A 23,568-nucleotide genomic window follows, 5' to 3' on the forward strand; every position below is an offset into this window, starting at 1 on the left:
TAAATATTCAATAACTTTCTTGTATCATGGCTGTGGTGTTTTTCCTTTGAAGTCAAGTGTACAATAACTGGAGATGCACCGATGGGCGGAGCCAGCAAAACTGTGCCGTGTAAATAAATTATTGAACACCAAGGCAATTTCAACATTTTAAATTACATTGTATATTGAATCTGAATTACAGAATGGGCTTTGTTATATACAGAGACAAAATTTCGAAATGTTTTACGGAACTCTGCAAATATTCGATCCACCGCATCGAGAAATCAAGTTCTTGATATGAATTCCACAAATAAATATCTTAAAATGTCACACCTATTGTAATAGGAATTTTTAGCAGGATATACCATCTTTGTTGTATTCTTTGCTCAACTAGAATAAAGTTCAGCTGTACTGCATCCATAGATGAAGAGTTATTAACACAGCGTTTTTGTTCATGCCACAGCTCTCGAATATGTCAAATGATCAACGGGTATCTTTTTTTCTTGATTTTCAATTAACACCTGAATTTCCCTTCTTCAACTTCGAATTTTTCATCCTTGATATCCAAAGGGTTTCTTATGAATTTCATTAACAATCCGTTTTTATGTTAAGTTGGAGAGCTGCAATCCGACGTCTTTTCTCATGAACACACACATAAATTGTGCGAATCAAAAAATACAGGCGGGAAGGAGAGAATATCCATGCGGTCACCTGACAAAAACTATATTTTTTATTGGTGTAATTAAAAATCATTCTTCAAAATTTGCGACGTAACAATTATTGACGTTTTGATTGGCCATATGATACAAGGAAGAAGTATTTCCTCTTAAAATCAAAACATCTAATTCCCACATTTCCTTGCAGGCAAATAACTTAAAAGCTTTTTTAACTGCATGGAGAGAGATCATCCTCAAACGTCAGGGGTCCTAAGTCAATTCGTTGCCATGGGATGACAACGAGTTGACGCAGGACCCCTGACGTTGTTAGGAGGGAGGGGGGTATCTATATCTGTAGGGAATACACTGTACCATTCTTAAGGGGTGGGGGGTCACATACAACAAAAGAACAAAATTTTTATAGAATCTTGGGTAACATTTGTTGGTATGCATGTACTCATGTGTTTCTACTACAAATAATCTGAAAAATCTTTTGCCTAGGGTAAAATGTCTACCAAATGAATATCTTTCAGTGTCTCTTTTTTCCCATTGAAAAAGGCAAGCATTTCTGTATGTGTGTTTTACTTAAATCGATTTAATGACTTATGCCAGGCCTGCAGAAACATGGGGGGGGGGGTGGGGGGTGTCCCAATAAATTGCCAACATTTACTATATATTTGTGCTCCCTCAAAAATGATGTCTGTGACCCTTTTTTTTAACTTGTCAAGGGATTTCTGTTGCCCCCCCCCCCCCCCGAAATTGTTTCCTTGCCTAGGAACAATTATTTTTACATATAGTAAAATACCTTGTAATGTTTTACAGAGTATTGGAAAATAAAATGCTAAAAGGTTTCAGAAATCATTTTACACTTGGCAAGAGAATTTGTGAATTTTCCTTAATGTTACCTTTACTTTGATTGTCAGGAAATATTAGAGTTCGGTCTTTTCTTTTCAACATTACTTCTCTTTCCCAGTATAAACATTATCCTGGATCCGCCTCTTTTTATATCCTGGTCCGCCCGTCCATCTGTACGTTCCGTCTGTCACACTATCTTCTTCCTCAAACTACTCTTAAATTAACATTAAGCAGTAGCCAACTCATCTACAGGGGGTCGTGGGGGTCTCGACCACCCCCCCCCTTTGGAATTTGCAGAGTTATTAAACGTATATACTAAAGCAAATAAAACATGACTTTGGACGCCCTAGAAAACGTGGACCCCACCATCACCACCACGAAATAGGTTTTTTCACGTTTGGGGAATGGATTTTACGTTTTGTTTTTTTTTTATTTGACTGGGGTGGAACCTACGAAAGCCTATTAGGATCAAACTATGGAAAAAAAATTTAAAAGGTGTTATAACGCTGAAAAGGCGTTATAACGCGAAAAAAGGCGTAATAACGCAAATAAAGGTGTAATTACGCCTTTCCAAAAGGCGTTATTGCGCCTTTCCAAAAGGCGTTATTACGCCTGTCTAAAAGGCGTTATTACGCTTTTTAAAAAGGCGTTATTACGCCTTTCTTAAAGGCGTTATTACGCCTTTCCAAAAGGCGTTATTACGCCTTTCTTAAAGGCGTTATTACGCCTTTCTTAAAGGCGTTGTTACGCCTTTCCAAAAGGCGTTATTACGCCTTTCTAAAAGGCGTTATTACGCCTTTCTAAAAGGCGTTATTACGCCTTTCCAAAAGGCGTTATTATGCCTTTTAAAAATGCTTTATTATGCCTTTCTTAAAGCACACTGGGGACTGATTATAATTAGATTTCCAGGAAAAAAAAGTTTTTTGAATGTGTAAAATATTTTCAGTGTTAAACCAACTTAGTCCTTCTCTGATGCCAGACACCTCTACCAAGGTGCATGGATTTCAGAAATTTGGTTGAAGGCTAATTGTTCATTATACCTATGCAAATAGTTTGCCTGTTTTTTTTTCCAAAAGGAGAGAAAAATATTTCAAATTTGACATGAATTTTTAATACATGGCTAGCAAAGCCCAAAACTGGCTCTGCCTATATCCTGGATTTTCAAAAGTAGAGTGTTGACTTCTCTTAATACGCATGCAAACAGCTGTCTGCGAGATGTGCAGGAATATAGAAAATACTATAATTTATAATATAATTTATAATATTAAAACTATAATCTAAATATTGCATAAATAGAAAGGCTTTGGTTCAATCTTTCATATATTTATTATTTTAAAATAACGCCTTTCCATTTTTGGATATAACTCTTTTTCAAACAGACCGGTAGTACGAATGCGAGTGGGGCTCCCCCTCCCCACTTTTTGGGAGCATAGTCTTGCTATAGTTTAAATATAAAAAATCATTTATTGATTGCTTTTGTTGCAGTATAGTTAAACTCGGGCAAGTCATTGCATTTAAAAAAGATTTACCGAAAAGCTAGAAAAAGATTCCCCTCGAGTTTAGGCAGTTTATTATTTTTTTTCGGGGGGGGGGGTGTTTCTTGTTTTTTTGTTTGCTTGTCAATTTTTATGGGAGGCCCCCCCCTTCAAAAGCACGGATCTGTTAAAGACATAATAATGGCTCTTCAAAAGGCATAATAACGCCTTTTGGAAAGGCGTATTAATGCCTTTTGGAAAGGCGTAATAACGCCTTTTGGAAAGGCGAAATAACGCCTTTTGGAAAGGCGTGATAACGCCTTTTGGAAAGGCGTGATAACGCCTTTTGGAAAGGCGTAATTACGCCTTTTTCGCGTTATAACGCCTTTTGGAAAGGCGTAATTACGCCTTTATTTGCGTTATTACGCCTTTTTCCACGTTAGAACGGCTTTTCTAAAGGCGTTATTATGCCTTTTTTCGCGTTATAACGCCTTTTGAAAAGGCGTTATAACGCCTTTTAATTTTTTCTTTTTTTTTTTTTACCGTAGTTTGATCCTAATAGGCTTTCGTAGGACCCCCCCCCCCCTGGAAAAAAAATATCCGCGCCTGCAACTCATCTTTTGGAATATGATTTGGAATTGGTGATGCCTTGAACATGCGCAAAAAGATTTTGAAATTTTTATTTTTACCCTGGGGGTCAAATGTGGAAAAAGTGTTTTTTTCTACAAAAACCTGGTTCTCTGAACTCCTATTACATTTTTCGCAGTAGCCCATTCATATTTTAGGATTCGATTGAGAGTGTCCTGTAGACAAGTAGATGTGCAATAAGCTTCAGGTTTTCAGAATTTCGATTTTCACTCTGTAGGCGACTGGGAGTCAAGAAACAAATACCTGGTTCCTCGAACTCCCTTTTACATTTTTTACAGTAGCCGATTCATCTGTTTGAATATGATTAATTACATGTCCTGTAGATATGCAATAAGGTCTTGGAATTTGGAATTCCCCTCTCCCACTTCTTCTCAATTTTGTTTTTTTTTCTTTTTTCTATCTTTTTTTTTTAATTTGCTTGTCAGATTTTTTTGGAATTTGGACCCCCCCCCCACTTTGGGCCTGGCCAGTTCATATTTTCAATGAGCAATAAGGTTTTAGAATTTTCATTTTCACCCTAGCCCTACATAATTTGGTGCCGTGGACTTGCAGAATGAGATCTAAGAAAATCATGTCAGGGGCTAGAACTTGGGTTGTTTTCAAGGGCGAAGACAATTAACAGACTGATTAAGGTAGGAAGGAATGTAATGGTTTAGACCTTGGATATCGGCCTGGGTCGCTCATTTATCATCCGGATATTCACTTGCATTGTTTCGACTCTTATTTATTCCTTCATCTTGACCAATCAAGTTAGCCGTAAGAAAACACAATAACTAGGTGCTGACATGCTGACCGATTTTTTTTTCTCGAATGATAAAAATAGATGTTTTTCCCCAAATTACTTGTATCCATGTAATTGTTAGCAGCCTTTGAATTATTTCCCCCATACTAAAGGTAAGACTATACAGTTTAATCTACAGCACCTATTGTTATGCACGAAAATATTGCGAAACATGGATTTAAAAAAATGTGTAGGCCTACATGTTTGCCGACATGATGAACTTCACATGCATTGATGTATGCGACCATTATTAAGAGGGGTATCCCATTCAGAGTTTTATTCAGAGGGAGAAAAAATCTCTTGTTTAAGCTACTTATGGAATAAAACATGGGGACAAATGACATTGTACCACCATGAACTTTTTTTGAGCCATATATATGTATCACATTTACTTACATTCAGTGGTTTTTCTACATTTTTTAAACGGAGCCAGAGCCTTTACAATTGGGAAAAATCATCGACATTTGTGTCAAATTGGGAAAAATCAATAAGATTGAAATTAACCTTAATTGACAGGTAAAATAAAATATATAGGTTACTGTAAATGTAAGATCATTTATTAAAAATATTTACTACAAAATAACAAATTAGACACAGTTCTACATTTTTAACTCTTTTTTTTAATCTTTGAAAGTTGTCATTGTGACTGTCCAATACATGCATTACCTTTTTTTTTTTTTTTTTTACCATAATGGTAGACATAAGAGAAAATCCTACTCATAATAGGCATTGAAGATGGAATAATCTGACAAATCGTTTTTTCTAACTCATTATTAAAGCTTTCTAAATCACCCTAATCATATTTCTGCAATTACCCTGCAATATTAGTTGCATCTGCCGAGTGTAGGAAATTTGATTTTTGTTAAATAAGGGATGCTTGTTGTAGAATTTCTAGTACTTGGATTTACAAATAAAGCTATGTTTCACTGGTTCACATGCATCTTACACTTTCTTACGATGTATTTACACAGAAGTTTGACGTTTGACACGATCCATATGTTTTTCTATGTCTTGTAAACGCACAAAATAATCTGCTCTTCCTCACTATTATTTTAAGAGTCTGAATGACCGAGAATAATAGCGTTCCATTTTATATAAGTTGTACTTAAAAATTCAATATAACAAAAACAACATCGGTTTTATTTTGGGAAAAATGCAATTGAAATTGGGAAAAAATCGGTAATTTTTTATAGGGGAAAGGGCCGATATTCGGACCTAAATTGGGTGTAGAAAAATCATTGACATTGTTTATTTAAGAAATTAATTTTTGTATCACAGTGTTGATATATTAATTAAGGGCTTTATTTATCAAGAATGGGTCGCACAAGAGGGGGAAGAAGACATGTTCTACAGCTAAATGACAACCAAGAGAGTTATCTGGGTAAGATATAGTTACTTTATACTATCTGACCAGAGACATAAATAACAGAGATTCCTAACTCCGCCATTAACATGTTTGTTTACCGAAATATGTGATGGTCCTGTTATTATCGTAAGAAAAACTCTTTATTGGTCTTGTATTTCTATTTAAAGTAAAATTAATATTAATTCGATTATATAAGGGTGTATGATTTGTAAAGTTTTTTATTTTAAAAGCAAACTATGAAAATTAAAGGGGTCAGTGATCACTGATGATCGAAAAGTCGGTAAAATCGCGGCGATATGGTCGACCAAGAGTCGACTGTTGCAATTTCAGATTTCTCCTTTGTTATTGATTGAGATAAAGAAACTTACAAATATATAATATCCTGAATAATTTGTTAATATAGATTAAAAATTTTTACTCTGTTATCCATGATAATTTTAAAGTTTGATGTGATTTAATTAAGTTGCACGAGATTTGGAAAAAGTAAACAATAGGGGACCACAAGATTGCGCGAGACTTCAAACAGTTGTGAATCTCTGTTATTTATGTCTCTGATCTGACCATACACAGTTTAACATGTTTATTATTTGAATGTAGGAAAATATGACATGAATGATTAACAGATACTAGCTGCAAATTGTATATTTGTTTTAATGAAATATGGACTAGTAATTTTTCATTTAATTGCTACGTACAGTTGTTTTACTAGTAACAAATATTTGCCAGCATCAAATAATTTTTTTATTAAAATATTCTTGAAAAACAGAGATGGGTTAAAAAATTTCTTATAAGGTAAATACAGTAAAAGGATGAATATTCTACCCCGTGTAGTGTCCTTGTAACATAAACATGATTATTTTCCACAGTTTTTACAATTTTAAACAATGACCAAGATTTGAATAAGGGCAAGTGCAAGTCATAGAAAACGAAAGTATGTAATTAAATGCGTTAAATCAAAGCTTTCAGTGGTGTCAATCCAGATTGAGTATGTTATCAATATTTGGGATAATTGTAACAAGTTAAAATAAATAATAATTGACTTTTAAATGTAATCATAACATCCAGACTAACCACATGTTGTTTTCCTAGTTTGGAATCATGACTTTTTGAAGTTTGAATAATTTCATTTTACGGGATGCAAAAACCTGAAAAGCTGGCAGAAGTGAAGACACTACCAAAACAAATTACATGCAAAGATATGATAATTGTGTCTCAGAGATTTGATTTAATTTTAATAAAGCATATCTTGAAAAGTTAATCATAAAATGCTCAATTTTGCATACTGTTTAGTTTCAGAAACAAAATAATTTAAATCAACAAGTGCTGTTTCCATGCTTTATGTAGAATTTTCTTAAAGGCATATTTCAAGAACAATTTTGATCTGCTGACTTTAATTATTGGGTCAGCAACAGTATTGGGCACTTGATACTGAAATTCAAAACTAGGAAAATAAGAGGTTGTTATAGTTGACATCCCTGTGCCTGTACAGTGATTTTTTTTAGGCCCGATTTGAAATTCGGCCCCAGTCCCAATTCAAAATATGCCTGTATTTTCCCAAATTGTAGTAGAAGTTTTCCCAAAGAAAAACTTACAAAATATGTGATCAAATTCAGTTTGTTTATTGCATGTTTTTCAGTGAAGTTCAGGCAGGTTTTGTTGTTCAGCCATGTTGGATTTCTTCATTAGATAATTTATACCACTTTTGTTCTTGATGCAAGTAATTAGATAATTCATAGTTACCAAGAATAGTCTTGATTTGTTATAACAATTGTTCGTAAAAGTAATACAAAGACAAAAACAAAGCTTTTTGACAATGCTTTTTAAGTGACTGGGTTTTCTGGGAGATTCCCAATTTAATTAGCCTAATTGACGCTGAAATTCCCCATTCTGAAGGCCCAAGCCCCCAGTCCCAAAGTACTGAAAAAAAACCCACAGCTGTATACCATTCACATTTTCTGAATTTTGGTACCACTGATATGAAAAGCATAGAAATACAAATTAAACAAGACCAAGAACTTTTGGAACTTCAACCATGTAGTTTGAGCTTCCTATAAAACAACTGTACATTAAACACAACCAATTAAGATAATGTTGAATAATTTGATATTTCCTTGTAAATCATGATTCATAATACATGTAATGTTATCCCAGTTATGATGTAAAGAAGATTTTGACATGATCCTAAGCAGTAGTAGTTTTTTTCTAAAAATGAAAGTTCTCTGGAAATGTACATACATGTATATACATATACATATAAATAGTTATATAACTTATATTAAAACACTTGGACTGAGTTTTACTGGGACTTCAAATTTGATTCATATATCCAAACTTGCCCTTATCATATACCTTTTCTCAAATGAAAACCTAAAGATTATTTCTGTAATTATGTCACTTGAAACTTAAATATTTATTTTTACATAAATAATGTTGACAATTTTTTTTTTAGCCAAATACGGATACAGTAGACCGGATGAAGATGGTAAGTTGTTTCCCCTTATACATAATGTGTACTTCATTAGAAGAATTAATGAAATTGAAAGTTATTTTTGAAGTTTGTTGAAGATATGAGAGAGATTCATTGCATATAATTTTATCAAATTATGATAATACAGTGTACATGTATTTTAGATGAAGAAAATAACAGTGGATCTGACATGGAAACTGAACAAGGTATGAGTTATCAGCCTTGATTTTTATTTTATCTTAATTGATCATATTTTCTTTATTATTATTTTTTTTTTTTGCTATGGGTTTTTTAAAGAGGATTATATTTTGTAGATAATGGAGGTGCTCCTGAGGCGTCCAGCTCAGTGAGAAAGCCACCAGACACCCCAGATATTGATGACAAGGTTGCAGACTTTCTTGCTGTAAGTTATTGAGTGATTTTATTTTGTAGTTACTGCCAATCTAATGTTTACATCTCTGTAATATTTTATTTTGGAGAAAACTCTGTATAGCAATTCACAAAGCGACACTTTCTGTCAAGAATAAAGTCTATATGTTTTGATATAGAGTTGTATTACATAAATATGCCTCTTAAATCATAATGATACTTAGTTCATGATATTTTTTGTGTTGCTAAAAAAACACATGCTTCATTGCTGCATATTAGATTTTTGAGTATTGTTGAAAAGTATATTAAATTAATTAATGATTACAGGAAATCCAGTCCATAGAACCTGAGGCGGAAGAGGATCCGGATGCCAGACCAAGCTTCCAAAATGGAGGGGGTATGGCCATTCCTCCTCCAACTTTTGCTCTGAATGCCAGCAAGTCTCTCGCAGAAGAGGTCCTGGAACCAGAAACACCAGTCCCAAAGAAATCAAAGAATGCATACAAGAGCATGTTTGTTAAAGGAGAGTCTGAATTTGTTAGACCAAAGGAGAAAAAAGAGGCGGTCAAAACTGTAACAGAAGAAACAGAGTGGCCTGAAGGTTAGTGTTACTTATCCAGTTACAGGTGTATTTTGGTTTTATTGTGAAAATTTCTCATGAGAATTTGGGGTAACGACTCCTAAATCCTGGAAAAAAAAGTTGATTGTGTGGTTTTATTTTGAATGAGGAGAAATATTTGTTTTTGTGGAATGTTTTTGTTTCGGGGTTTTCTTTGTTATGAAACTTCAGGTTCCTCTTTCATTTAATTTGTGGATTGACATTAAGGTAAAATGTACAATTCTCTAACTTCAAAATAATATCTTAAAATTGCTAGAACTTTGCTTTTTAAACAGTAATAGTTTTCTCTCTTTATATCAGAGCCTACCACAGTGTGGCAGCAGACATTGGACGAGAATACGAGCTTTCACTATTACTGGAACACGGTCACTAACGAGGTGACGTGGGAAATTCCTCCAGACTACACTCGATACCTTCTTCAATACAAAGATTATGAGGAAAAAGTGGCCAAACTTCAGAAAGAGGGCAAGGTCAAACCTCCAGCTAAGACAGCTGCCAAAGAACCAGAAGGGTGAGTTTAATTTGAGTGCTTGGGTGGGGGTGAAGTGGGGGTTGATATCTGTTGGCTCATAGATGCATATAATGATATCATGTTTTGCACAAACAATGTGTATGTAGTCAGGATTTGACACACAGTGCTTGATCCAAGTAAGAGTGCACATGTTGAATCATTAAATTTTCGGTATCCCTTGTTTTCAACACTGTGCTATGAATGATGTCTTTGTAGATGTCTAATTTTTTACTGAAGGCCAGGTAATACTGAGACTAGGAAAGATAATTCATTTAAAACCAAAGCAAACTTTCCAGAGTTATCTTGCCTTTTGTAGAAAATACATGTACATAAGAATTTTAATGATTTCACAGATGTGTTATAACCAGACAACTATATTTTGACATGTACATGCAAAACACAATATCATTATGAGGAGATCTGTGCAGTAGTTTGTCCTATGATGTTCGGTGCATATGAATGCTCATTTTAATTCCAAATTGATTAGCTGGTAACATAATTATTTACAAAGTGTCACTGTGAGATTATGAAATCACAGTCTTAGTTACTCCATGCTTGCATGTCAAACTTCATTTCCAAAAGCATTTCAAAGACTAGTCACATAGAGTAGAAGAAGATGGATAACCATGCACAATTTTAGCATACTGCCTTTATGATACATGTTTGAAAATGATATATCAACTACATGTATATGGAGAAACAAATGGGAAGCATAACAATACATATAGCAATATCCCAGATTTCATTCATTCAGATTTTAAAATGTTGGTTTACAAAAACTTGAAATATTTGAGTCATTAGCAATTATCAATTTAATTTGTCTTACAAACTGTATGAAAAAAAAAATCAGCGTTTAAAGTGTTTCGTCTTCTACACTGTGTGTGTTTTTCACTTGTTTTTGTTATTATCGTCAATCTTTACTATAATTTATATTGACCCTATATTGATCCTTTTATGTTAAAGACCAGCACTTCCTGCCCCTAAAACATTGGTAACTGAGAGCTTATCAACTGGTGCTACAACCACTGCCTTAACAGAAAGCCAGACTAACAACACAACAGGGGAGTCAGTCTCCTCAAGTTCAGAGGTCATTCCAGAGACAGCTGAGGCTCAGTCGGGGATATTAAAAAACAAACAAGATTCCACAGCCTCCATCCTTCCAGACAGTACCAACAGCAAATCCAAGACTCTTCAGCTAGTGGCCTATCATGGAGGAAGCAGCGCTGAGAGTAGCACAGACAGTAGTGAAGATTCTGACAGTGATGAGGACACAAAGAAGTCTTCCAAACGTAGTAAGGACCAAGATGCAGATGACCTTGACATTGATGATATTGACAAAGCTTTAGAGTTGGCTTTGGAAAAGAAAAAGGTTTGTGTGATAAATGTTATTAAGTGCATGAGAAAATTACGTCTTTGTTGCACAATTTTAAAGAAACATTTTTGGCAACACATACCTGCATATCTCATCTTATACATGTATTTTATCATTACTTCATAAGTAATGTTAGGAATTACATCCTCTTCGAAAATATTAATGTCACATACCATAAATTTCTTAGTTTTGCTACATTAGAATTTAACAGCAGAATATTCTAAACCCATCTTGTCAACATGTATTACTGTTACTGTTGTTACAGTCACACAAAGAGCACAAGTCAAGAAGAAGATCCTCAGAAGCCAAAGCCGACAAAGAGAAATCAAACCTCCCTAAAACCAGATCCCTGGTGGACGCCATGAGAGAACAGGTACAACAGAAACAGGAAGTGGAGGCCAGGAGGAAAGCCGCCATTGAGGAGATGATGGCCAGGGAGCTGGAGAGGAGGGTGGGTCCCCCCAGGAAGAGACCCACTCCAGAGGACCCTTCATTGCATGGGGACTGGGAGGGCAAAAGAACCAAAGTTATGGAGTATGAACATGGGAGACGAAGCCGCAGGGATGAGCGAGACAGTGGGTCTTAGTTCTATGTTGAACATGAAGTTATAATTTGTTTACCTTGTGCTGTGATACTTAAAATTTAGTTGAAAAATGATATGCCCAGATAAATGAGATTAGAATGTTGCTGTTGTACAGGTCAGGGGCGGAGCAGTACAGATAAAGATTATGACAGAGATACACGACATAAAAGAGATGATCATAAGAAGCACAAGAAGGATGATAGGGACAGAGACAGAAAGAGAGATGAAAAGAAAAGGGATGAACACAGAAAAAAAGACAAAAATGATGACAGAAGGAGAGATGAAAAGAAACGAGTAGGAAAACTGACATTTATTTGTGCTCACTTGTAATCCAATATACATATAAATATTGATGTTCATTCCACGAACTTTAAGGAAATTCTGATTGTTTATTGTCCTGTGGTTTGTCTTGATATTAGTAATGAAAGATGTATTTCATGTGTCCATTATTGACTATCAATATTGCAAAATTATTCCAGCATAAAGATAAGGACAGGGATAGAGAGAAAGATGAAAAGAAGAAAGATAAAAAGAAAGATAAGCAGAGAGATGAAGAAAAGGAAGAAAAGACAGAAAATGAAAAGAAACCTAAGGAATCAACAAAAAAGGCAGGATCTGAAGAAAGACCAGAGGAAAAAGCAGAAATCAAAAAAGAGGCAGAGGATTCAGTGAAGAAGGAAGTTGTCTCCCCTCCCCCACCACCAATCATAAAGAAGTCTGAGCCCCCTCCACCGGTTGTTAAGAAAGAGGGGGCCAACTTTGGGGAGAGTCATCTAACTGCTGTGCAGTTAGCCAATCTCAAGGTAAAAATTACTGACCTGTGATTAGCTGAATAACAGGGTATCATTTCATGTCACAATTTATGTAAGTATCCTATACATGTTCATAAAGTATTTCACGGATTTATAATATACATGTATTTAATACGATTGTTTTACAGATGCAGGCCTCAGAGTTGGTAGAACTAGCTCTCAGTAAACTGGAATTCTTAGAGGTAACAAAGAAGGGACTCTCCAAACTGCAGATCTTGTTGGTAGAATTGGAGGTAAATCTTAAGTCATAGCTGGGTTTTTTTTTTTTTGGATACATGTTAAACTCATTTTAAAATTAAAACTTGAAACTTTTAATTCCTATTTTGTCTTCTTGATGTGTCAAGATTATTTGTTTGAAAATAAATTGACACAAAAGTACAAAATACAGGTACATGTACTTGTTCAAAATTATTTGAGTACGGGAAAATCTCACCTTGTCTGTGCTTTGATGTACGTATATGTACACATAATGATAGAAAAATAAAATCAACTTTTTGGAATTATCACACTAGACAAGACAACAAGACTGGCAGTCAGGTGGATTGTCGACGGAGTACTTCCTGATAAAGCTGGAAGAGGCAAATCGTCAGCTACAGCAGTATGAGCAGAGTGCAGCGCCACCTGGATGGTCGTGCCACTGGGACAGGTACGTTTATCTTGTAGCACTATTCGTACCCACCAGCGTGGACCTGTCTGCCTGCAAGCTGTTTTCCCCCCTACATTTGATCAGTGGACTCATCTGGACATTTATGCTTTCATGCTTGTCCACGTGAGGACTTTCTAAAAATACCCCAATTCGAGAGAAAAATGTTTTTGAAGCCCAGTCTGAATTGTGAAGTGAACAGACTTTGGTCCATGCTTGATATCATGACCATCTTTGACATCTGACATATGACAAGTAGACACATCATGGTTGACAGTGAAGGGTAGGAAATATGGCCATTTCTCATAGTAATTCTCTGAAAAGTTGGTGATAAAGAAGATAGAGAAAGATGTCCCAGTTCTGAGAGTTCACATTGGTTGTCATGGAAACTGGGGTCAACAGGATATCCTCTGATTGTATTGTGGTGAGTAAGGACAAAGTATATTTTTTGTGAGTTGCATAAAATTTCTATTTTTATCTTGAGCAAAAATATACATTTGTAAATACATGTAAATCAAAAAAGATGAACTTCTTCTTTACTGATGTAAAAGGGTATAATCTATGGGTATATCATTTCACTAAGTTTTTCTTTGGCAATTAACCAAGGTTGTTTGAATTCTTACTTGTGAAACTTTGTCTAGAGCTTGAATATAGTGAAAATGAATACCCCAAGATATTTTACCTATATATACTTTGTACAAGTAAGTTTACATATTTCGTTCATTTGAGTTAAGTCTGTAAATGTTATATTTAATGCTATTTATTTTTCAGCTATTAATCACAGCTTTCTTTACAGGTAGATGTCGTCATTTAATAAAAAAAAATTGATGTTCCATTTCTTGCACAGAAAATTGGGCTTTATTTTTTCCAAATATCATTAAACATTGTACACATGAAAATAAGGTTTAATAAACTTGAGAAAGATGTTTAATTTCTTTTCATTATAAAGCACAAATTGAAAATTAAATCTATAAAACTTTAATAAGTCTATTGGTTAAAAAAATACCTTTTTTAATTTTAAATTTTGTATGTCATATAAATTTTCTTTGGATTTTTTTGAAATGTAACAAAATTAAACTTGCATCATGTCTTCCTTTAGTATGATTTTAATTTATTTGATATAATATTATATTTATATTCATTTTTCTTTGTCATTTATCTCTTTCTGATCATTTAGTGTCTCTCCCATGGGAGGAGAAGATGTTGGTTTTGGCCTGGTTCTCTCTCTCTGTCTGTCAGAGAATTATGTTTGGGCCTTAACTTCTGGACTATTGATCAAATAAAAATTCAAACTTGAGTTTATTGTTGCCCATGACCTAAAGTCTTGAGTCAAGGTCACAACTCAAAGGTCAAGGTCATGGTACTGGGCAATGAGATAGAGAAATGGTGTCCATGTCATAACTCTAGAAATATTGACTGGAATTAATTTAATTTTTTTGTAAGAAACCAAGATGTGATTACTTTTAAAATTCAAGGCCATGAGAACATATTTCATGAGATAAACCCTTAGTGGTTGACTGGTTGTGATCCTTGTATCAGATTTTAAGCTGACATACAGATTTTACACAGTTTTTGAAGTGATGTCAACAAAAGATTTCAAAATATACTGGTATATCTTTGACAAATAGTGTTGGATGAATTAAAAAATTTTGGTATTATTACCAAGTAATTTATTCCCAATGTGAACCAGTTAGTATTACATTGATACCTATTAGTAATAGTTCTGAAGCTGTTTTCAGTTTAAAATTGTTTTGAAATGTAATGTCTCTAGATTCTTTTTTTGCAACAAAATAATTTTACTGCAAAATAGAATGCATGCTAGAATTCTTATCTGACAGATTTTTATTCACTATACATTTTCCTTCAAACAATTTTGATAATTGAAATTACATGTACATGTTTGTTGAATGTGGGTTAGATACATTATAAACATGTTCTCATTTATGTTTGAAGTGATGTTTGATATGCATAAAAATCAAGTTGTTTTCTCTCCCTTGAAAAATCAATCAAAATAATTTAAAGAATTTATGTAAATTACACTTTTTCATTTCATTATCAAACATCGGTGATTACTAGATTACATCAATGATTAATTACTTAAAGAAGAATCATGATCAAAAATGATTTCCTGTTTGTCATGTGATTTCTGTTTTAACAAGTTAAAATTGAAAGAATATTTTTGAACTGTTTGTTTATTTAAACAAGTTTGGCATATTAATCTGTCAAAGTGCAAACATTATATCTTTACAAAAATTTCTCAATTTGAGTATGGTAACTTGCACTTCTAATTTTCTTGTTGCAAGTTAATATATCATTCAGAATTTTGTCCAGTTCTAAATAGCAAAAAAAAAAAAAAAAAAAAAAAAAACATTTGAAAATAAATGACAAGTCTCCTGAATGCAGAGTGGTTTGTATGAAAGGTACACAAAGATGTGAGTGTGAAAAAGATGAGCTGTCACAAGCAATGAAGCCTTAATAAAAGAAAGATACTGATTTTTATCTCTTTTTCTGTGCTGGGTGATCTCCCTTCACAGAGCTTACAGGAGATACTTCTACATGAACAAGAAAACCAGTCGAACACAGTGGGATTATCCGGACGAAGAGGAAGAAGAGGAGGAGGAGCCAGATGATGGAGCAGACAAAGGGAGACAACACTCTTCATCCTATAGGTCAGCCAATAGAATCATCTGACAGAGTATTTATATCTGGATTCTGTTATCAGAAGGGGAATACAATATGGGCATAAATTTTGGAATATATATTGAGCAAATCCTGGTTCTCTTCTCAAGACTAAGAAAACTCCAAACTGCTACTGCTTGTATATAAAATGTAGTCAAACACAAATTTTTCAATTTATCTCCAAAGCTTAAAGTGAGGTCAAAAGACAATGAAGATTTATTTCTTTGAAGAGTATGGTGATAAACTGGTCCATTGCTCTCATATAAATAAATATGTTATTTACCCAGCAGTCTTGAATATTTTTATTCGGATGTCTTCTCTGAATTTCAGTCCACCTAGAGATCTGGATGAAGACACAAGTCGAGCATCTGACATGGGGTATCGCAATGAGGAGGTAGCCTCCAGCTCCACCATTGACTCAGAGATCAAATCAAAAACACCTGGCTATCAAAAGTCAGAAAATTCTCATGGAACAGAGAATTTCCTAGATTCTACTAATGATAACAAACCACTTGGAGACAATTCAGACAGCATGGATATTGAGGATCAGTCAATGGAATCCGCGGAGATCAGCCAGGGCAATGATGGGGAACCTGTCAGTTCTACCATCCAGCCCACAAGTGAAGCAGGCCTGCCTGATACCACCTCTATTACATCAGTCATGGATGAAATCTTTATGGTAGTGCTGTAATGATTTGTTACATTTTTGCATGAGTTTCAGCTACAATTGTATTAATCTTCATCTATAATTATAATTTAAGTTGTCAATGTAATGAATAAGATATGTATTCTATTGTAAACAAGTGCTGTATTATCTTTCAGGGAAAATCAAAGTATGGACATCCAACACCAGGTATTTAATTTATACTTTAAAGATATCTTTTGGTTCTGGTTCATCAATGCAGATTTCACTATTCTGTTTCTTACCATTCATGATTGTCTTTCCTCCCTAGTGTCTTCCATAGGTGTGGCCCAGGTCTCCGAGAGTTATAACTACACTAGCAGTGTGGCTGCTGCATCAGTCATGCAGGGAGAACCCCCTCCCCCAGGCACTGACCTAGATCTGCTGCTGACTGCCCCACCACCTCCTCCACCCCCACCAGCAGAGGAAGCGTGTGATGTCCCCATGGAGGCTTATGATGCTAGTATTTCCATGGCAGTGAGCTCTCATTCCTTGCCCTATTCCAGTATAGATTGCAATCCCATGGTGCACTCCAGTGTAGCCAGCAGTATGTACTCGTCAGATGTCGGCATGATTCCAGTGGAATCTTCATATACATCAGAGAGGAGCGATGCACAGCCAGTGTCGGTCTCACAGGAACCAGTTGTGATTGCTCGTCCCCCTCAGGTGTTCTCACGGGAGGAACCAGGACCCTCAGAAGTAGTGTCTGGTACTGAGCCAGTACAGGAGAGTGTGTCAGGCGACGTCACTTCAGCACAGCTTGAGTTACCTAGCAGTAGTGGGATCTCTAGTGAGAAAAAGAAGAAAAAGAAAGATAAGGTACTGGTCTATATGGGAACTATAAATTGTAATTATTGCAGTCATGATTTGGAGATTTATTGTAGAACATTATATTGAACAAAAGATATTGATTCTACTTTCACTGAATTGTTGAAATAAAGAAAAGACTTTGTGTACTGCTTCTGTGTCATGTATGTCACATTTAAATGTAAATACTTTAATGGAAAATAATGGAAATCTTCTTGCAGTCCATGAGTGGCTCAGGTTTGCACCTCAAAAAGAAGAATGTGTCTACTTTGGTGCAAAAGTGGCAGAAAGTTAAGAAAGAGGTGGAAATAGAGGAGCGGCACCGAGAGGAGCGTGAACAGGCCATCAGACAGAAGCTGGAGGAGTGGAAACAGGAGTACAGCTGGTAAGTCATCATAATTACCACAAAACCTCACACTGTATTATTGTCTATAAACAGGAGTACAGCTGGTATGTCACCATAATTACCACAAAACCTCACACTGTATTACTGTCTATAAACAAGAGTACAGCTGGTATGTCACCATAATTACCACAAAATCTCGCACTGTATTACTGTCTATAAACAGGAGTACAGCTAGTACGTCATTATAATTACCACAAAATCTCACATTGTACTATTATATATAAACAAGAGTACAGCTGGTACATCATCATAATTACCACAAAATCACACCCTGCATAACTGTCTATAAACAGGAGTACAGGTGGTACATCATTATAATTACCACAAAATCTAACACTGTATTACTGTCTATAATCAAGAGTACAGCTGGTATGTCACCATAATTACCACAAAATCTCACACTGTATTATTGTCTATAAACAGGAGTACAGCTGGTACGTCATCATAATTACCACAAAACCACACACTGTATTACTGTCTATAAACAAGAGTACAGCTGGTATGTCACCATAATTACCACAAAATCTCACACTGTATTATTGTCTATAAACAGGAGTACAGCTGGTACGTCATCATAATTACCACAAAACCTCACACTGTATTACTGTCTATAAACAAGAGTACAGCTGGTATGTCACCATAATTACCACAAAATCTCAAACTGTATTACTGTCTTTAAACAGGAGTACAGCTGGTACGTCATCATAATTACCACAAAACCTCACACTGTATAACGGTCTATAAACAGGAGTACAGCTGGTATGTCACCATAATTACCACAAAATCTCACACTGTATTACTGTCTATAAACAGAAGTACAGCTGGTATGTCATCATAATTACCACAAAACCTCACACTGTATAACGGTCTATAAACAGGAGTACAGCTGGTATGTCACCATAATTACCACAAAATCTCACAATGTATTACTGTCTATAAACAGGAGTACAACTGGTACGTCATTATAATTACCACAAAATCTCACACTGTATAACGGTCTATAAACAGGAGTACAGCTGGTATGTCACCATAGTTACCACAAAATCTCGCACTGTATTACTGTCTATAAACAGGAGTACAGCTGGCACATTGTACACTAGACAAAATTGCTAATGCACCACCTAAATAAATTAACATTTTTCTTTTCAAAACTTGTTTATGATGTTTTTGATATATAATTATGTTACTTTGATAAAAAATGAGACATTTAAATGCTTTAACTGATAAATAACAACAATGTTTACTGAAGCGTAACCACTTCATAGAAAAAATTAAAATCATATCCATACTTTTTTGGTGGAATAATTTTCTAATTTTTTCTTAGAATGTGTTAGTTGTGTTCTTTATGTTTGTACTAATTAAAAACTCAGATAAAAAGTTACACCGTATGCGGCGTTTGACTCTAGAAGAGCGTGCTAAGGCAGCCAGTATGGTGTCTGCAGGGAATTCCTTTGAAGAAATTTGTGAAAAATTAAAAGAATTAAATGATTATGAATTTCTCTGGTGAAAAACTGTTGAATATGAATTAACAATCATAAAAATGTTTACAATAGATATTGACGGCATTAAGTGATCACCACACAATAAGTTCAAGATTGTTCCACAAAATTGGGGCAACAGGAAGTTGGGTGGATTTGGTAGGGACACTAAGGCACTGGATGACTAATAAGCGATATGGTAGTCAATCAGGGTATATCATTTGATTTTTAAGTGGGAGTCTGCTCCCGTTGCAACTTCACGGACCACCATCGGTAATCACCAACTTCATATCTTGGCAAAAACGGTGCGCAGTGCACGTCGGGAAATTGGTTTTCGGACAAGAAGGTCCTTTAAGGGTCTTGACATGACACCAAGACATTTGTCAATCAAACTGTTTTGGAAAAGATGGCATATTTTATATACTAGTACCAATCAGGAAAATGATCAATTCACAAATAAGAATAATAAGTGGTGCGTTAGCAATTTTGTCTAGTGTATTATTGTCTATAAACAGGAGTACAGCTGATATGTCATTATAATAACCATGAAATCTCGCACTGTATAACTATAAACAAGAGAACAGCTGGTATGTCACCATAATTACCACAAAATCTCACACTGTATTACTGTCTTTAAACAGGAGTACAGCTGGTACGTCATCATAATTACTACAAAATCTTAGGAGTACAGGTGTTATGTCATAATTACCACAAAATCTTTATAAGCAAGCTACTGTGCAGAGGCAATTAGCACATTCACAATGTATGTGTGAAAGTGTAAACTAAGGCTGTATACAGAGTGATTCAGACCTTATATAACAATCATCTCAATGTGCACTTTTATTAGGTCACCTGAGTCACTCAGGTGACCTATTGCTATCCGTTTTCGTCTGTCGTTGTGCAACGTGCGTTAACATTTAAACATTTTTAGCTTCTTCTCTGAAACCGCTCAACCAATATCAACCAAATTTGGTATATAGCATCTATGGGTGAAGGGGAACAAAAATTGTGAATTTCATGGTCCCTGCCCCCCTGGGGCTTGAGGGGTGGGGCTAAAACCACCCAAATTAATGCAATCTTTAAAAATCTTCTTCTTTACTCCTGGACATTGAGCAGTCAAACTGTTGGCATGATTGTAATGAGCATTGAGCCCTCTACCAAAATTGTGAAATTCATGGCCCCAGGGTCAGGTTTTCTGGTGCTAGGGTGGGGCTATATAGATCATATAGTGAAAGAGCATTATTTCTTTGAAAATCTTCTTCTCTGCTCCTGGGTATCAAATAAACTAACTAGGTACATAGTTATGAAGAGCAAGAGTGCCTTTTCCAAAATTATGAATTTCATGGCCCCAGGGTCAGGGGTTCTGGTGTTAGGGTGGGGCTCTATTGATTATATAGTGAAAATGCATTAATGCTTTGAAAATCTTTTTCTCTGTTCCTGGGTATTAAATAATCTAACCAAGTATATAGTTATGATGAGCAAGAGTGCCTCTTCCAAAATTATGAATTTCATGACCCCAGGGTCAGGGGTTCTGATGTTAGGGCTGGGCTCTATAGAATATATAGTGAAAATGCATTAATTCTTTGAAAATCTTCTTCTCTGCTCCTGGGTATTAAATAAAGTAACTAAGTACATAGTTATGATGAGCAAGAGTGCCTCTTCCAAAATTGTGAATTTCATGGCCCCAGGGTCAGGGGTTCTGGTGTTAGGGTGGGGCTCTATTGACTATATAGTGAAAATGCATTAATTCTTTGAAAATCTTCTTTTCTGCTCCTGGGTATTAAATAAAGTAACTAAGTACAAAGTTATGATGAGCAAGAGTGCCTCTTCCAAAATTGTGAATTTCATGGCCCCAGGGTCAGGGGTTCTGGTGTTAGGGTGGGGCTCTATTGACTATATAGTGAAAATGCAGTAATTCTTTGAAAATCTTCTCCTCTGCTCCTGGGTATTAAATAAAGTAAATAAGTAATAGTTATGTTGAGCAAGAGTGCCTCTTCCAAAATTGTGAATTTCATGGCCCCAGGGTCAGGGGTTCTGGTGAAGGGGGGGGGGGGGTTCTATTGACTATATAGTGAAAATACATTAATTCTTTGAAAATCTTCTTCTCTTCTCCTGGGTATTAAATAAACTAACTTAGTGCATAGATATAATGAGTATGGCTGTCTTTTCAGAAATTGTGAATTTCATGGCCACAGGGTTAGGGGTTCAGGTGTTAGGATGGGGCTCTATTGATTATTTGCATTAATTCTTTGAAAATCTTCTTTTCTACTCCTGGGTATTAAATAAACTAACTTAGTGCATAGTTATGATGAGCATGGTTGCCTCTTCCAAAATTGTGAATTTCATGGCCCCTGGGTCGGGGTTCTGGTGTCAGGTTGGGGCTCAATTGATATATATAGTGAAAATGCATTATTTCTTTGAAAATCTTCTCTCTCCTGGATATTAAATAAACTAAGTACATAGTTATGATGAGCATGGCTGCCTCCTCAGAAATTGTGAATTTCGTGGCCCCTGGGTGAAGGGTTCTGGTGTTAGGGCGGGGCTCTACTGATTATATAGGGAAAATGCATGAATTCTTTCAAAATTTTCTTCTCTGCTCCTGGGTATTATTCAAACAAAGGAAATGCATGGTTATGATAAGGAAGAATGCTTCTTCTAAAATTGTGAATTTCATGGCCCCTGGGTCAGGGGTTCTGGTGAAGGGGGGGGGGGGGGGGGGAGGGGGCTCTATTGATTATATAGTGAAAATGCATAATTTCTTTCAAAATATTTTTTCTATTACTGGTAATAAAGCAAAGAAATAAGTGTATAGTTATGATGAGCGAAGTGCTTCTTCTAGAATTGTGAGTTCATGGCCCCTGGGTAAGATGTTCTGGTGTAAGGGGGGGGGGGGGGGCTTTATTTATTTAATAATATAGTGAACATGCATTTCTCTGAAAATCTCTTATGCTTCTGGGCATATTCGAGGCAAACAGAGTAAAGTTTTAATATGCAAGGGTATTTTTACCACAATTTTGAACACCTGGATTATTTAGTCAAGTGTTCTGGTTCTGGCCAGGGCTCTATGAACTTGTATTCTGCTGAGCAAAGTTATTCCCCTTTGCCATTCACCTTTGATAATTAATCACTGTAAATAATGTATTTGAAAGTTTAATAGAATAAGAGAATTATGCAAGAATATTTATTGTATAATACGAAAAGTATACTTTCATAGTTTTAATGATCAGGTATACTTGGAAATAATAGATGAATAAAAGTGAGGCAAAAATAACTTATCTTTTTTAATGTTCCTCAATTAGGCCAAGAGAGACCAATGTGAGAAGTAGTAATATGGGGTTAAACATAGACATTTTAATAGTTTACATGGTAATAGTGATAAATGGGGGACAGATAGATTCTGTACCAATTATTTTGTTGATGCTTATCATACTATTTTTCTTGCTTTTGGGCAACAAAGCTTCATTTATCAGTTTATGGATCCTCTAAATTGTTGTATTGTACTCAGGTGACCGTTAAGGCCCTTGGGTCTCTTGTTTCTTTCATGGGATTATTTTTATCAATGAAAATGCACATTTCCTTTCAGATTTGCTTTAGCTTATAAAATGGCAGATGCATATATTTTCTCCTATATTTAGTAAAGGTCTTCTTTATTTTCAGAGTGAAAGAGAGCCTTTGACAGTGACAACAGTGATAAAATTAGACAACTTGATGGTTATTGAACAGTTGTATGTGTATATGAGAAATATAGTGCATCTGAGTGATTGTTTGCTGCAAGAGACTAAGTGGAACTTTTATTGTTGTGCCCAAGCTTACTACCATTTAAAAAGTGCCCAGTGACTGATTTATGAAAAAATTAATCCATATTCATGAAGTGATTGATTAGGTTAGAAAATTTCATTGCAATGTTCATAATTTTTGTCAAGTTTTTATTTTAGGAAATTTTCAAGAAGAATTTGAATGAACTCTGGTATAAATTGTAAAATTCATTACCATTCGAAGTTTTTGTTTGATGTGAAGGAATGATTGTTTTTCTTTATTGAAAAATAGAGATGTTTTGTCTAAGATTTTATCTTGGAGGAGAAGTGTAAGACTATGCTTTGTGATATGTATGGAATATCAGTGACATTGAATTCAGCACATATTGTGCTAAATAAAATTTAAAAAAACAAAGATATTGTTTCCTTTCTTTTCTACTAAAGGATATGTTGGGCAAGTTTTTGTTGGGGGTTTGGAATCCATGGCATGGACATCCACTTAGTCTAAATTTCCTCATTTCATTGAGCACTGTCAATTTCCAATGAACAGCCTTTCCCATCCATCCCCCTTTTTTTTTCTTTTAAACAATTTTTGAAGAAATGTTTTCCAAAAATATTTTCTTCT

General features: G+C 35.1%; 1 protein-coding gene across 2 annotated transcripts; it reads left to right on the forward strand.

The window, feature by feature from the left end:
* Window positions 1–4,443: 4,443 nt before the first annotated feature.
* On the forward strand, window positions 4,444–23,358 carry LOC133182741 (formin-binding protein 4-like). Of its 2 annotated transcripts, XM_061317598.1 has the most exons (19): window positions 4,444–4,507; window positions 5,692–5,775; window positions 8,210–8,242; window positions 8,392–8,433; window positions 8,542–8,630; window positions 8,924–9,197; window positions 9,516–9,726; window positions 10,690–11,095; window positions 11,364–11,673; window positions 11,797–11,975; window positions 12,161–12,484; window positions 12,622–12,726; window positions 13,006–13,139; window positions 15,671–15,805; window positions 16,146–16,494; window positions 16,638–16,668; window positions 16,769–17,316; window positions 17,526–17,689; window positions 22,846–23,358. In XM_061317598.1, coding segments are annotated over exons 2-19 (3,402 nt in total). In that variant the 5' UTR covers window positions 4,444–4,507; window positions 5,692–5,708; the 3' UTR covers window positions 22,847–23,358. The 2 variants fall into 2 exon arrangements, with proteins under 2 accessions (XP_061173582.1, XP_061173574.1); XM_061317590.1 differs by lacking the exon at window positions 22,846–23,358 and having other exon boundaries at window positions 17,526–17,693.
* Window positions 23,359–23,568: the final 210 nt, after the last annotated feature.

This window comes from Saccostrea echinata, unplaced genomic scaffold (assembly GCF_033153115.1).
Source record: "Saccostrea echinata isolate AGI-Se365-2 ecotype Australia unplaced genomic scaffold, CSIRO_AGI_Sech_v1 ptg000001l, whole genome shotgun sequence".
Lineage (NCBI taxonomy): Eukaryota > Metazoa > Mollusca > Bivalvia > Ostreida > Ostreidae > Saccostrea > Saccostrea echinata.

Excerpts from the sequence above, each read along its gene's own strand:
- LOC133182741 (XM_061317590.1), top strand. The coding sequence starts at position 5,709 with ATGGGTCGCACAAGAGGGGGAAGAAGACATGTTCTACAGCTAAATGAC. Across the intron at positions 9,727-10,689 it reads GCTGCCAAAGAACCAGAAGG|ACCAGCACTTCCTGCCCCTA; the intron begins GTGAGTTTAATT and ends TTTATGTTAAAG. Across the intron at positions 17,317-17,525 it reads AGAAGAAAAAGAAAGATAAG|TCCATGAGTGGCTCAGGTTT; the intron begins GTACTGGTCTAT and ends ATCTTCTTGCAG.